Source organism: Ochotona curzoniae, unplaced genomic scaffold (genome assembly GCF_017591425.1).
Source record: "Ochotona curzoniae isolate NIBS_2020 unplaced genomic scaffold, NIBS_Ocur_1.0 scaffold_4701, whole genome shotgun sequence".
Classification (NCBI taxonomy): domain Eukaryota; kingdom Metazoa; phylum Chordata; class Mammalia; order Lagomorpha; family Ochotonidae; genus Ochotona; species Ochotona curzoniae.
The window spans coordinates 73,981,232-73,995,138 of NW_024467122.1; the positions used below are offsets into that span (position 1 = coordinate 73,981,232).

Genomic DNA, 13,907 nt, shown 5'->3' on the forward strand with positions numbered 1-13,907 from the left:
GGCTAGGCAGGGTTACAACATCTGTTGCTCTGCATTTGAGCTGGGTTAGAAGGAGAGCCAGGATGAGCTAAGCAACCATATTTACTGGTGAATGCAAGAGCCAGAGTAAGGGTAGGCTGGATGGGCTTTGCTGCAGCATCAGCTGGCAAACGCTGGGAATGGCAGTCCTGTCTAGCTAGACTGCAGAATTACATTGATAGGGCTGGGAGTAGTTAGGGTTAGGGAAACTGTGGGTACCCCTCTGATGGGCTGTAGCTCCAACAGGTGAGCATGAGAACCAGGGCTGGAGGTGGACCTGGCTGGATAGGCAGTGGCACTCTCCAGCATAAGTGTAGTTGGATAGTGGGGTGAGTTGGACTGAGCTAGGCTGCAGCACCCATTGGTGTATAAAATAGGATGCAGGACAGTCTGGGTTAGTCTGCTGCACATACTGTTAAGCACAGGAACCAGGTCTGGTGGGGGTTATTAGGGACCTCTCCCACTGGGCTGAAGTTCCCGCTGGTGTGCATGAGGACTGAGTGTGGGGTGGGGGGGACTGGGCTGAGCCACAGCATCTGCTGGTTTGTGTAGGAGACAGGACTGGAGGCAGAGCCAACCCAGCAACTGCAACTGCAACATGTGTATAGGCTGAGCTGGACCCCATACTGGTTGGCACACACAGGAGTCAGGTCTGAGGTCACCTCTGGTGACCTTCCTCCTCCCGACACCACACTGAATCACTGGATTCAGAACTCCAACCATGGGGAGAATCGTAGGATCTGTGGTCCGATCGTGCAGTGCACAACTGGGCCTCCTCAGTTGCTGAAGCTGGTGCAGTGGACCACATACCCAGGCCTGCAGAGAACATCTAGTACTACAGCAGAGAAAGGGGGACAACTCTTCCAGCCAAGTGTCTGAGCGAATGGAGACTCTAGGGCAGACTATGTCAGCCAATGGACCTTGGAAGGATTTCCTATTCCTTGGAGCAACAAAATCAGCAGCATCTCAGAACTATCGAAACCACTTGAGCAGGATCCTCAAAAAATGCTCCACATTGGGGACCCTGGGATGACATCGGGTGGCTGTCCCCCATCCCTGGGAACTGATGAGGTTAGCAGGCTGAGTGTGGCCCCTCCCCTTCTCTCCCTCCTCCCTAAGATACAGGAAAAAGAAAAATTGGAAACAAATCACCTTATTCACTTTCCCCTATGGCTTAACCCTTCCTACCCTAATCAGTGGTCATGCATCTGTCTCAAATATGTAAAAATCAGCAAAAATAAAATTAAAAAGAAAAAATAAAGGAAAGAAATGATGGTCAATTGACAGAAATGGCTCAATTGGCTAATCTTCCCTTTTGAGTGACAACATCCCATATGGGTGCAGGTTCATGTTCCACTTCCCATTCTTGTCCCCAGCTTGTGGCCTGGGAAAGCAGAAGAGGCTGGCCCAAAGCCTTGGGCCTGCATCCACTTGGGAGACTTGGAAGAAGTTCCTGGTTCCTGGCTTCGGATTGGTGCAGCTCCAGCCATTGCAGCTGCTTGGGGAGTGAATCAACAGATGGAAGATTTTCCTGTCTGTTTCTCCTTCTCTCTGTAAATCTGCCTTTCCAATAGGAAGAAAGAAAGAAAGAAAGAAAGAAAGAAAGAAAGAAAGAAAGAAAGAAAGAAAGAAAGAAAGAAAGAAAGAAAGAAAGAAAGAAAGAAAGAAAGAAAGAAAGAAAGAAAGAAAGAAAGAAAGAAAGAAAGAAAGAAAGAAAGAAAGAAAGAAAGAAAGAAAAAAGAAAAGAAAACGGGGTAGGCATTGAGGCATATTGGGTTAAGCCACCAATTCGGACCCCCACATCTCATGTCACAGTACTGGCTATCCATGCTTCTGGTCTACCTAGTTGTTGTTGGTTTTTTAAAAAATATTTTATTTATTTTTATTGGAAAGTCACATATATAGAAAGGAGAGTCAGAGACAAAGATCTTCCATCTGCTGGTTCACTCTCTCCAAATGGCCACAGTGGCTAGAGCTGAGCCAACGTCAGGAGCCAGGAGTTTCTTCCAGGTCTCCCATGTGGGTGCAGGGTCCCAAGGCTTTGGGCCGTCCCCGACTGCTTTTCCAGGCCACAAGCAGGGAGCTGGATGGGAAGTGGAGCTACCAGGATTAGAGCCGGCACCCATATGGGATCCCAGTGTGTGCAAGACAAGGACATTAGCTGCTAGGCTACTCTTATGGGCCCCCACCTTCTTAAAATGCAAAACTTGGGGTCAGCATTGTTGCAAAGTGGGGTAAGCCACAACCTGCAGCAGCACTGTCATCCCCTATGAATGCCAATGAATTGCCCAGCTTCCAATCTAGCTCCTTGTTTATGGCCTGGGAAAGCAGTGGCGGAGGACTCAAGTGCTTGGGCCCCTGTACCCATGTGGGAGACCTGGAAGAGGCTCCTGGCTTTGGCCTGGTCCAGGCCCTGGCACTGAGGCCCTGGCACTGAGGCCCTGGCACTGAGGCCATTCTGGGGAGTGAACCAGCAGGTGGAAAATCCTTCTTCCTCGCTATATCTATGACTCTGTCTTTCAAGTACCTGGCTCAAACAAGTAAATCTAAAAAGAAAAGAGAAGAAAAAAATAAACAAAGAAAGAAAAGGATAAAGGAGAAATTAACCACAAAACGATACACCCCTCTAGCTGCAATTCCTTATAAAATGCCTGGGAAAGCTTCAGTTTTGCTTATGGTTGTATGACATTAAAAGATTTGTATTTTCTCATTTTTGTGGCAAACATGCACTGCCCTGATAACCTAGGGGACGTAAAGGTCCCTTCCCATCTTGTGCACGTCTAGCCAGTGGGGTGGCTCTACAGACAAGACCTGGGAGGCTGGCTCCTGTCCCTCACCTGTGGCAAGGGAGGGACACCTCTCCCTCTTCCCTCCACCCTGCTCTAAGCTACAGTGACTCAGGGGGCCATACTCATCCAGCAGGGCAGCCGGGCAGGACTTATACAATCCCTGGGTGCCCATTTCACAGATGAGGAGACCTAGGCCCGGGCAGGGCACCAAGTCCAGCACTGCTGGCCCCAGGCCCCAGTAGCTCCTAGCAGGTCCTGCTGCAGCCAAGTGCCTCCTCTGCAGGGTGGGCAGAGGGTCAACCCCTGGGCCTCAGGCCCTGCTTGTAATACTACCACCAGTGGCCACAACCTTAATACCTCTCCTGGCATTCTGCCCACTGGCACCTGGCTCCAGCCAGTCCTATCCTTGTTGTAAGTGACTTGGTCCCCGCCCCCCAGCCCATCTCTCAGACCCCTCCTGCCTTGAGGGCACCCAAGGCTGCACGTGCCTCCCTCCCGGGTGTCCCTACCCCCAGCCCACTCCCATTTGTTTCTCCAACATCTTCCCCTCCTCCACTTCAACCTGCTCCTCCCAGATCTGGCCCCAGCTCCATTCTAACTGAAGCAAGGGGCTTTCTCTAGATGCCCATCTCTTGCATGCCTGACTTGGGCCCCCCGGGGCTGGGACCTACGGCAGTGTCCTGCCCCCACCTACCAGCGCTTGCTGGGGCTCTGGAGGGGACCTGTTGCCGGACTGTTTTGGAGGCCCCTACACACCCGGGTTCCCAAGTCGACACCTTCCACCCAGAGGGAGGCGGCTCAGTGTCAACAGGCAGCCAGGAGGTGTGAAGGCAGTCACAGTGGCCAGGGACCCGGACTGGTAATGAGAATACCACACGACCCTGTGGCCCCTCCCACGCTCCCACAGCCCACCCCCAGGAACCTGGAGGAGAGGGAGGCGCTGAGCAGAGGCTTGGCCTGACGCTGGCACGACAGCTCTCAGCCTGCACCCAGGGGACACTAGGCTGCCCACCCAGGGACAAAGCACAAAAGTGGAAAACCAAATTCATGGCTGTGGGCAGCAATGGGGTGTTCACGAGGGTGGATGGGCCAGGGCAGTGCCTGTGTACCCCCTAGAGAGGGCCACATGGGAATGAGCACATAGGGGTTCAGCCTGGGGCCTCCTCCCTCCTCACTTGACTCAATGGTGGGGAGCAAGGCACAGGCAAGTGGTAAAAAGCGTGGTGGGATGGAGACCATCCACCCCACACATCCTGCTCCTCACCTGTGCAAGTGGAATGTGGCCATGGGTACCATCTCCCTCCCAGGGCCAGGCTCACCCAGATGCCGTATGGGCAAGGCAATGGTGGCCTTGGCTCCCAGTGTTGAGCACATGCCCAGCTCTGGGAGCTGAGAGCACTGCCGGGTGCATCTGGACGGCCTCCCTCTATGATCCCCCAACCCCCTCGCCCATGATGCCCTGGGGTGCCCAGAGCCCTGGAGCAGTAGCTCCTGCCTGCTGCCTGACCTCTGGGACACATGAGGATGACTCAGCTACTCAACAGGGGTTGACAGCCAGACACCCCAGCCACGATTTGGGCCTCACACGCAGGCTCCAGGCCCCTCTCCAGGGACTGCTCTTCCCACCACAAAGTCCTGCAAGGGTCCCTAGGCCTGGCCTCTGGAGACTTTGTATTATAATCCCCCTGACCCCGCACAACCCTGGTCCAGATCCTTGAGCTGTCTCTCTAGTGTCCTGCAGTCCCTTCCCGATGCCAGGTCTGTCCCCACCTCTCACACGTGGCCCACCTGTCCTGGGAGCAAGGAGCCGTGATACCTTGGCTGTGGATAACCAGCGTGCAGCATGGAACTACATCTGCTTATCATGCCCTTGACTCCTGGGGGTCCATGGTCCTGCAGGCTCCCAGCTGAGCTGTGTTTTGATACAACACAGCTCAACCCTGAATCTATGGGCAGGTTCCAGCTGACAGGCCTCTCAGCCGGTTGGCATCTCTGGAAGTCACCTAGTTCACTTCCTGGGCTTGGGCTCACCCCAAATCCATTCTCAATGGCCCCGTTCATTCAGGGTTACAATGCTGGAGCAAGTGTGTGACACAGCGTGTAGCACTCCCAATGGCAAGCGTGCCTAGGGGTTGGGTCTCAGTTTTGCTTCCAGCTTCCAGCTCACACACACCCTGAGAGGAAGTAGTGATGGCTCAAGTACCTGGGACCTTACACCCATGAAAGAGAACCAAACTGGGGTCTGGGCTCCCGGCTTCAGCCTGGCCCAGTCCCAGCTGTTACAGGCATTTGGGGGAGCAACCTAGCAGCTGAAAGCTCACTCTCTCTTTCAAATACCTGATTTTGAAAGCCAACCACAGTGCTGTAAATGCCAGGCAGCTCAATCATCAGAGACTTTTTCCCAGGAGGCTGCTCCACCTGTCACTGATGCCCTCTCCCACGGCCCACGCGCTCATCGGCAAACACTGACTGCATTCGGCCGCTCACAGCACAGACCCAACATGACAACCACTTAAACGGAGGTGAGTCCCTTTCTCTCACATTAAAGGCATTCAGGGATGGATAGTCCAGAGTATGTGCGGCTGTTCCGTACGGCTATCAGTGCCCTAGGCCTCTTGCTGCCTCTTGGTGCTGCACGGTGGCAAATCAGGTACTGGAAGGCCCTGCTGTGGACAGCCAATCCGCTCCCTTCCCCAGGTCACTCTGCTGACCTGGAAGTAAATACTGGGAAGCACACTGTGTTATTACCCCAAACACTACATGGGAGTTCAGAATCCCCACTTCATGCACAGGAGAAGCTGGGATGAGTAAGCTGCCGAGGCTCTCCCAGCTTCCCTGAGTGGATCGGGACAGTGAGGCAGGCTGTGAGCGAGGCTGGAGCTGACTCAGGGGCCCAACGAGGAGCCACGGGGCGACACTTGTCCTCAGACATCCCGTTGTCAGCCTGGTCCTGGCACCAGGCTAGCCCAAGCCCAGGTAGTAGGAAGAGCCAGACTACCTCAGAGAAGCCGTCAGCCACCGACGCCCTTCCCAGGAAGCTGCTGGGCCGGCTCCACAGGCCAACGATGGGGATACGCTGGAGTACCAGCCCTTCCTGGTATTCCCAAGGCCGTTCCACTAGTGTGTGCCTACTGGTGCCCACAGCAGCTGCCGGCCAATGCCACACACCCTGAAGGGGCCCTGGCTGCTCTGCAGTTCCAGCCAAGGAAGGGCGTGAGTCGGGGACCCCAGCACGACAGCACAGGACGAATATTCGACACCTGATAAATGTGTTTATACCCCTCACATGCCAGTGCACTCACTCCTAGCTAGCCCCTGCGGGCTCCGCGACAGACGGTCAAGCCAGAGCCCACAACCTTGGATGAACAAAGGACCAACTTGAAGCACACCTGCTATGACGCACATGCTTCACCTTGGTTGGAGCCCTTTAACTCACGCCTCCTTGCACCTGCTTCATGCCAGAGGAAGCCTGTACAAGACCCTCTTTTCATATTCCAGTTTACTTAAAAATTTCTCATTCCTCAGAGGTGTTAGAATAAAGCAAAGGACAGGTACCTGACCCTGTGAGAATCAGTGTCAGTGCTTACTTCACTGTAACTAACATCAAAATACCACCAACATATTTAACATATGCACTTAAGAAGAAAGTGTTACAATGGTATTCTTAAAGATTTCCCTCTAAGAAGAAAGTGTTACAAGGCTATGTTTGAAAATTTCCCGTACCTTCTGCCATTTTACCGTTTTCTCAAGCTGAAGTGGTACAAATGAATGAACATTTAAGTAATAGAAGTCTCAGCTTTGTTCTGGGTATAACCCACAGCAGCTCTCTCTGCTCATCCAGAGTCAAACTGTGATCCATTATTTTTTAAGTGTACCAATTACGTACAGCTTGTTGCAGAATGCTCCAGAATAAACTGATATGTGACACGTGGGGCAGATGAAGTGACTCAACATGAAACGCGTGCCTTCCGATGCACACATTGCCAAAAATGCACCCAAGAACATATAACGCCTCCTGACAACCGTTCAGGGTGGCAAAAGGGATGCCAGCTTTCTCTGTGACATTTCCATTTCTTACAACAAAACAGCAGTTGTGTCATCTGTGCAATTAAGAGTTAACTTTTGGACTGGGCGTGGTAGCCTAGCAGCTAAAATCCTTGCCTTGCACGTGCCAGGATCCCATATGGGCATCAGTTCTACTCCCAGCAGCCCCGCCTCCCATGCAGCTCCCTGCTTGTGTCCTGGGAAGGCATACCAGAACAGCCCAAAGCCTTGGGACCCTGCACCCACGTGGGAGACCTGGAGGAAGTTCCTGGCTCCTTGCTTCGGATGGGCTTAGCTCCAGCCATTGTGGCCACTTAGGAAGTGAATCAACGGACAGAGGATCTTCCTCTATGTCTCTCTTCCTCTCTCTATATCTGACTTTCCAAAAGATTTATTTATATTGAAAAGACACATTCACAGAAAGAAGTAGAGACAAAGACCTTCTGTCTACCGGTTTGCTCTCCAAGTGGCTGCAGTGGCTGTCTGGAGCTGAGTTTATCTAAAGCCAGGAGCTTCCTCCAGGTCTCGCACGTGGGTGCAGGGTCCCAAGGCTTTGGGCTGTTCTGGTATGCCTTCCCAGGCCACAAGCAAGGAGCTGCATAGGAGGTGGAGCAGCCAGAACACAAACTGGCACCCACATGGGATCCTGGCACTTGCAGGAGGAGAATTAGCCAACTGAGCCATTGTATCAGGCTCTAAAAGTTAACTTTTTAAAAACCCACCATAATACCTACACGGCCATTTACTACTCCAGGTGGCAGTGCCGTGTTGATCATTTGTTACTAATTTTTCAAAATGCCATCACCCTTCTGCCACAGAGTGCAGAGTACAGAGTGGCTCTCCTCCTGGGCCTAGATCCAGCCAGGGTGTGCGCTGGCCTTCCCATCACCACTCCAGCAGCGCCCTGCTCTTGGACTCAGCAGGCCTTCCCTTCTGGAAGGCTTTCCACCTGCCTCACCCTGCCCACATCTTAGTGGTAATCCAAGGCCCACCTGGGGCCCTCCATCATCCCTGGACCTCACCTGGCCCTTAGCCTCCTGGCTCAGCACCACCTCTGGGATCCGACAGGCAGGAAAACACTGATTTTGCCAATTTCCCTATCTCCATGGTCCCTCCCTACATTTGTCAAAAGCCCCAGCTGTCACCCAAGTTAGCGGCCCTGCCCTAGGGCACCCAGCTCGCCAGTGCCTGGTCCACCTGCCTTTCTAACAAGACAGGTATCCCAGAACGAATCCTGGCATGCCTGGCATGCAGCAGCTGCTGGGTGAACATAAATGGACAGAATCATGCCCCCAGTGCCCTGACAAGTCAATACGTCCTTTCTAACATGATGGTAGCTGGCCTGCAGCCACCTGCCAGGCCCCTTCTCAGGACTACATGCCAGTCCTGGGTATACTGATTACTGCTGGGACTCCATTGAGTTCCCTGGGATCTGAGGGGCTAAAAGCAGGCCCCTGTCAGGCACACACAGAGGGTCCGCCTTGGGGGCCCACCTCCCATCTCCAATGCCCACCCTACCCCAGGCTTCTTCTCCAGGCCCTCACACACTTACAGAATGTTCTCAGTGCCACTCAGGAAATTATCAAGTGGGGTCTAGAGAGGATCCCATCACCGCACTTCCCATCACTCTGGACTGGCCTAGGAGCCCTGTCTGGCACGCCAGAGGCGCTGTGTGGCAGGGACCCGAGTGTGGCAGGGACCTGGAAGGTGCCTAAGGGACACTACCACCCTGCCTGCCACTGCGTCCCCCCGCCCGTGGGCGCCCACCCTGCAGTAGATGAGGGTCCCAGTGAGAAGCTTAGCGGCTCCATCCAGATGTGAATTGTCCCTCCCACACTTCCCGGGCTGCAGGAGCTTCCATTAGAGCTCCCAAGGAGTCAGAATCCACACCTCCGCAAATGGGCCCGCTTTCCCAGGGCCCCCTGCCCCGACCTTCCCTGGGCTCTGTAGGTTTTGACACCTCTCTGTAAGCTGGCAGGGGGCCACCTAGCACCTTAGGTCCAGATAAAGGCTCAGGCGAGGAGCCGTCCGCAGGCGCAGCCGACCAGAGCCTGGCAGACTGCAGACCGCAGACCAGACGAAGCCATGGCCCAGTCGCCACCTCCGCAAAGCCTCCTCGGCCAAGACCACTGGGTCTTCTCGCAGGGTTGGGGCTGGGAAGGCCATTCGGTGTCCACGTCCCCGGCCTCCTCGTCGGACTCGTCGGGTTCCTGTCCCTGCGACCCGTCGCTGCCCGCGCCCCCAGCCCGCAGCGCCCGCGACCCCGAGCCCACCCCGACGGCGCCCCGACGCGCACGGCCTGGACCCGCCGGTGGGCAGCGGCAGAGCGCCAGCGAGCGCGAGAAGCTGCGTATGCGGACGCTGGCCCGCGCCCTGCATGAGCTGCGCCGCTTCCTCCCGCCGTCCGTGGCGCCGGCCGGCCAGAGCCTCACCAAGATCGAGACCCTGCGTCTGGCCATCCGGTACATCGGCCACCTGTCGGCCGTGCTGGGCCTCGGTGAGGACGGCCCGCAGCGTCGGCGCCGGCGGCGCAGCGAGGCCGAGGCCCCCGGCGGCTGCCCGCTGTGCCCCGACGGCTGCAGCGCAGCCCAGGCACTGGCACTCGGGCCCTGCGGGGTCGCGGGCGCGGCCTGGGGGTCCCCGCCCTCCTGTCCCGGGCCCGGAGCTGCGCCTGAGTACCTGGGGAGCAGAGTCCCCGAGCCGGATCCCTGGGCAACGACGCCCCCTTACTGCCCCAAGCTGCAGTCGCCCCCGCCCCAAACCCTAGGGAGAGCCCCAGACGAGGCTCTCTGGACACCACCCCAAGCTTGTCCGGGGGCACAGACGTGCCCGGAGCCCGGGAACCCCACGACACCCTGGACACCGCCCCCTGCACCGCTACCGGAGCTGGCTGTAGTGTACCAGGTATGCTCTGAGGGCCCAAGGTCAGTAGAGGGGTCCGCGGGGAGCCTGTGGTGTTCAGGTCAGAGGTCATCCGATGGAGGGGCGAGCAGAGGAACCAACCGCACTAGGGGAACAAGTTTTGCCTCCAGAGTTAGGCAGAGGGCTGAGTGAGGGGCCTGTAGAAAGGTGTGCTAAGAATTTGGGTTCAAGGGTTGGAGGGAGGCTGAGCTGCAAGCAGTAGCGCTGGGACTGAAACGCCCCCCTGGGGCTGTACCCTAAACCGCTGTGTGTGCTGGAGTCACGCCTGGGGGAGCATGGGGTAGCGACCCACGCCTAAATTGCTTCTGTCTCTTTTGCAGAGTCTCCCCGTGTCACCAGAGTCCTGTATGGCCCTAGGAAGCCCGGAACCACCCCGTGCATCCTGCCCAAGACTGCAGCCTCCACATCAATGGGGACACTGGAGCCCGGGGCAGCCAGCAGTGGACCCTGCCCCCAGCTCAGCCCTGCGCCTCAGTGGCTGCCCGGAACTTTGGCAGGAAGATTTGGAGGGTGCCCGCTGGGGTATCTTCTACTGAGCCCTGGCCTGCCAGGGAGTAGGAGCGTCCCCTCACCCTGACACATTTGTGTTCTGCAGAGGATGATATGAACTGCACCAAGAAGGGGGCTGTTGGACTGGATAGGACGCTGGGCTGGGGCTGGGGCTCATCAGAAGGGATACGGGCCAGTCTCCTTGCTCACTGCTGCTTGGTGGGGTTGACCAGAAGCCTGTACGCTAAGGTTGTTTTATTCCTTTTAATAACACACACAGTAGGTTGGCTTGGTGTGGCTGGCTATTTTTATAGCTCTGTCAGTGTGTCTAGCTGACAGTTATGGCATATCTCCATCACCCCCAAGATGTCCAGTAGTTGTGCACATCTGGAATGTCTTGTTTCCTGTCTCTTGTTAGTCTTCCTTCAGCCTGAGCTGGTTTGGGAAAGGTAAATGGGACCTGCTCCGTAGGGAACGTGCCACACATGTGCTCCCCTGCTACCTGGATCCAGGCCTGTTGTGGCTGATGAGGCGGGGGTCCCCCTTGCTGGGGGACCAGGCCTGTTGTACCATCAAGACTTAGGGCCACCCACCACTAGCCCTTTGTGTTCCTCTGGGGGGGGGGCTCCTGCTGACCCATAAGGGCAGCACACATGCTGTGCCCTGACCAGTCGTGTTCAGAGTGCAGCCCAGAGACGCCGGATGCAACACAGCTGAGTGCTTCTCCAAGAGTATGTGCTTCTCCAAACTAGCATGGCCAGGGGAGCTGGCAGCACAGGACTTTATTATCTTAGATCCTCAGGCTCAAGGCAGGGATAGCTTGGACAACCTGCAAGTGACCCATTTCTCACCTTGTCCCCACGTGATGGTGGCTCCAAAGGACACTCCGTTTCATCTGAATTAGGTCATCGAAGGATCTGGCTTCAAATCTAGTTCCATTCAGAGGTTCAGGCTTAGACATGGATTTTAGGGGCTGGGTTGGGCCCCGTACTCCTGGTGTTAGGAACCAGGGAGAAGGTATTTCCCAACACAGGGGACCAGTGACAGGAAGGTGACAGAGCAGTACAGATCCTGAATGCCAAGCTGGGGCGCAGACAAGGGGTTCTGCAACCAGCAGGGATGTGACTCTGGGAGAGACAGGGCCAGTCCCAGTTATCCCTTAGCCTTACTGCCTCGGGTAAGACCAGTGGGGCGACATGCGGCCGGTAATCAAGATGCCCGCATCCCACACAGCTGCCGTGCCTGCTGTCCCACCCCTGCTCCTCACTGCCGCTTCCTCCTAATGCTCACTCTGGGAGGTACAGGTGGTGGCTCAAGGAGCTGGGTCCCCGCTTACCTAGGTGGGAGACCCAGATGGCGCTCTTGGCTCCTGGCCTCTGCCTGGCCCAGCCCTGGCTGTCGGCAGGCATTTGGGCGAGTGAACCAGGGGATCAGAGTTTAATCTCTCTCCTGCTCCATCAGAAATAAAATTTGGAAGAGGCAGGATGTTGGAGAGGAGGTGCCATGATCTCTTGGCAAAGCTCCCATGGACTTGGCAGAGCTGCCAACTTGGGGAGGGAGGCTGGAGGAGAGGTAATCTGGGGGGCTGGGTGTTGAGGGACGTGTAGGAGTTTACCCAGGCAAGTGAGGGGAGTGGAGCAGCACGAACCAAGCCAGAACAGAGTGGCTGATGTTCAAAGATGATGGGAGGAATGACAAGATCTAGGAAGGAGCTTGAGGGCCGGGCCATGTGGGCCCTTTGCTTCCTAGGTGACAGGAGGCACTGGAGTCAGGGATGAGGGAGTGACCCAGTCAGAGCTGTTCTCAGGCCCCTGTGGCCACCTCCCAAGAATGGAGCCAGGCAGGGCGACCAGCACAGCCGTCCAGGTGAGAGCAGAGCTGGGCTGCAGGCACACGTGGGGCTTCCCACTGACCTTGACCCAGCCCTTCAGGCCCGGCAGCATTTCTCCAGGCAGCCTCAGGTCCCTCTCTCCTGATGGACGAAGCTTCCGCAATCACTGATGTTTCCTTTGTTGGAGATTCAGTTATTTGTAAGCAGAGTGAAAGGAGGAGGAACAGAGAAAGAGAGCTTCCGTGTGCTGACTCATTCCCCAAGTGTCCTCAATGGTCAGGGCTGGTCCACACTGAAGCCAGGAGTCAGGAACTCCCACCTGGGTCTCCCCTGTGGGCAACAAGGCCATTTTTTACTGCCTTTGTATAAGATCCGTGGTCAGAGGGCCTACATTGTGGTGCAGTGAGGTAAGCTGCTGCCTGCAATGCTGGCATCCCATATGGGCACTAGTTCAAGTCCCAGCTATTCTGCTGTCAGTCTATCTCCCTGATAATAATTTAGATATATATAAATTAACAGTGAGATGGAGATTGTAATAGTGTGCCAAGCTGTCAGGTGGTGTAATAAGCACTCAATAGAATGGCTGAGCACATGCACCTGCCTAAGAGACGCCCTGGCCCATGCTGTGTGTTGAGCCAGCTGCTTCCAGGTGTGACCTGGGGCCCTGTGTTCCAGGCCTCAGCCAGGCAGGGAGGGCAGCCCAGGGTGTCACACAGTCCCGGGTCTCTCTGCTGCTTTGGTTCCTGTCTGACTGAGGCACATCTATCACCCTGGTCAGGGGCAGAGGGAGCCGTGCCCAGGCAGGACAAGAGAGTGAGCACACACCCTGGGGTGTGCAGAGATGGGGGAGAGACCCCTCCAGCCTGCAGGAGCCATGTATGGTTGCCAGGATGTCCCCTTGCTGCTGCTGGCAGGGTCTCACTCTGTAAGACTCAGTTATGCCCTCTGAACAAGAGCCCCTGTCCCTTCTCTTTGCTCAGCCCCCTGGCTCCATCCCTGGCATGTGTGTCAGGGCCTGGCAGGGGCTGCCACCATGCTCTGTGTAACCGAGACCAGTCCACCCTACTTCCTGGAGGCTCCAGGCCCCGTGCAGCGGAGAGGGCATGGCCAGCTGTGCCTGGAAGCAAAAGCTGGGACAGGGGAAGACTCCACCCAGGCCAGGATCACACAGATCCTCAGGTTTCTGCTCTGCTGTCCATGCAAGGGCAGATGAGAGCTGCAGCAGCCCAAGGGTCAGCAGCCTGCTTTAAGGCTGGTTCAGCCCTGAGGCTTGTCCATGGCTCCTCTGCAGGCCCAGCTGTGGCCAGGAAGCTGTCAAGCAGGGGTGAGGGTGGGGGTGTGGTGCCAGGTTTGGGGGAGGGGTCACAGACTAAGGGAAGTCCTGGCTTACCCACCCTTATCTGTAAAGCTGAGATAAGCCACGCCTTATCTCTGGGAGCCACTACAGCCTGGATGGGAAAGCTAGGAAGATCGTGGGGCCAGTTCCTCTCCTGGCTGGTTCCCCCCCAAGGTCAAGTGCCAGCCATGGCTGCTGGGTACTGGCGACAGGAAGGGCTGGCCAAGAGGGGAGGGGCTGCCTCTGGCTGGTGTCACCTGGCTGGCCTCAGCCCTGGGTCCCGCCTTACCCTTTGAAGTGCAGATGGTGGGGAATGGGTTTTTTCCCAGGCCTGAGGCAGAGGCTACTGCCAGTGAGTGCCCTCTGGTTGATACAAACAGGTGAGTTCCAAGCCTCTTTGGAGCCACCAGGGAGTCCCTGTGGGGACAGCCCTCACCTGTCCTCAGCTGTCCTGCTCTGCCTCCACGCCTCAGCCCAG

The 13,907-nt window shown here is 56.3% G+C and overlaps 1 protein-coding gene across 1 annotated transcript; it reads left to right on the forward strand.

The window, feature by feature from the left end:
* The first annotated feature begins 8,936 nt into the window (after positions 1 to 8,936).
* Positions 8,937 to 10,309, forward strand: LOC121148424 (mesoderm posterior protein 2-like). Its single transcript, XM_040968465.1, has 2 exons — positions 8,937 to 9,755; positions 10,094 to 10,309. Exons 1-2 carry the CDS (start codon positions 8,937 to 8,939, stop codon positions 10,307 to 10,309), a joined length of 1,035 nt encoding a protein of 344 aa, XP_040824399.1.
* The last annotated feature ends 3,598 nt before the right edge of the window (positions 10,310 to 13,907 follow it).

Coding starts and splice junctions, on each gene's coding strand:
- LOC121148424 (XM_040968465.1), top strand. CDS start 8,937: ATGGCCCAGTCGCCACCTCCGCAAAGCCTCCTCGGCCAAGACCACTGG. Junction 9,756..10,093: donor AGCTGGCTGTAGTGTACCAG/GTATGCTCTGAG, acceptor TCTCTTTTGCAG/AGTCTCCCCGTGTCACCAGA.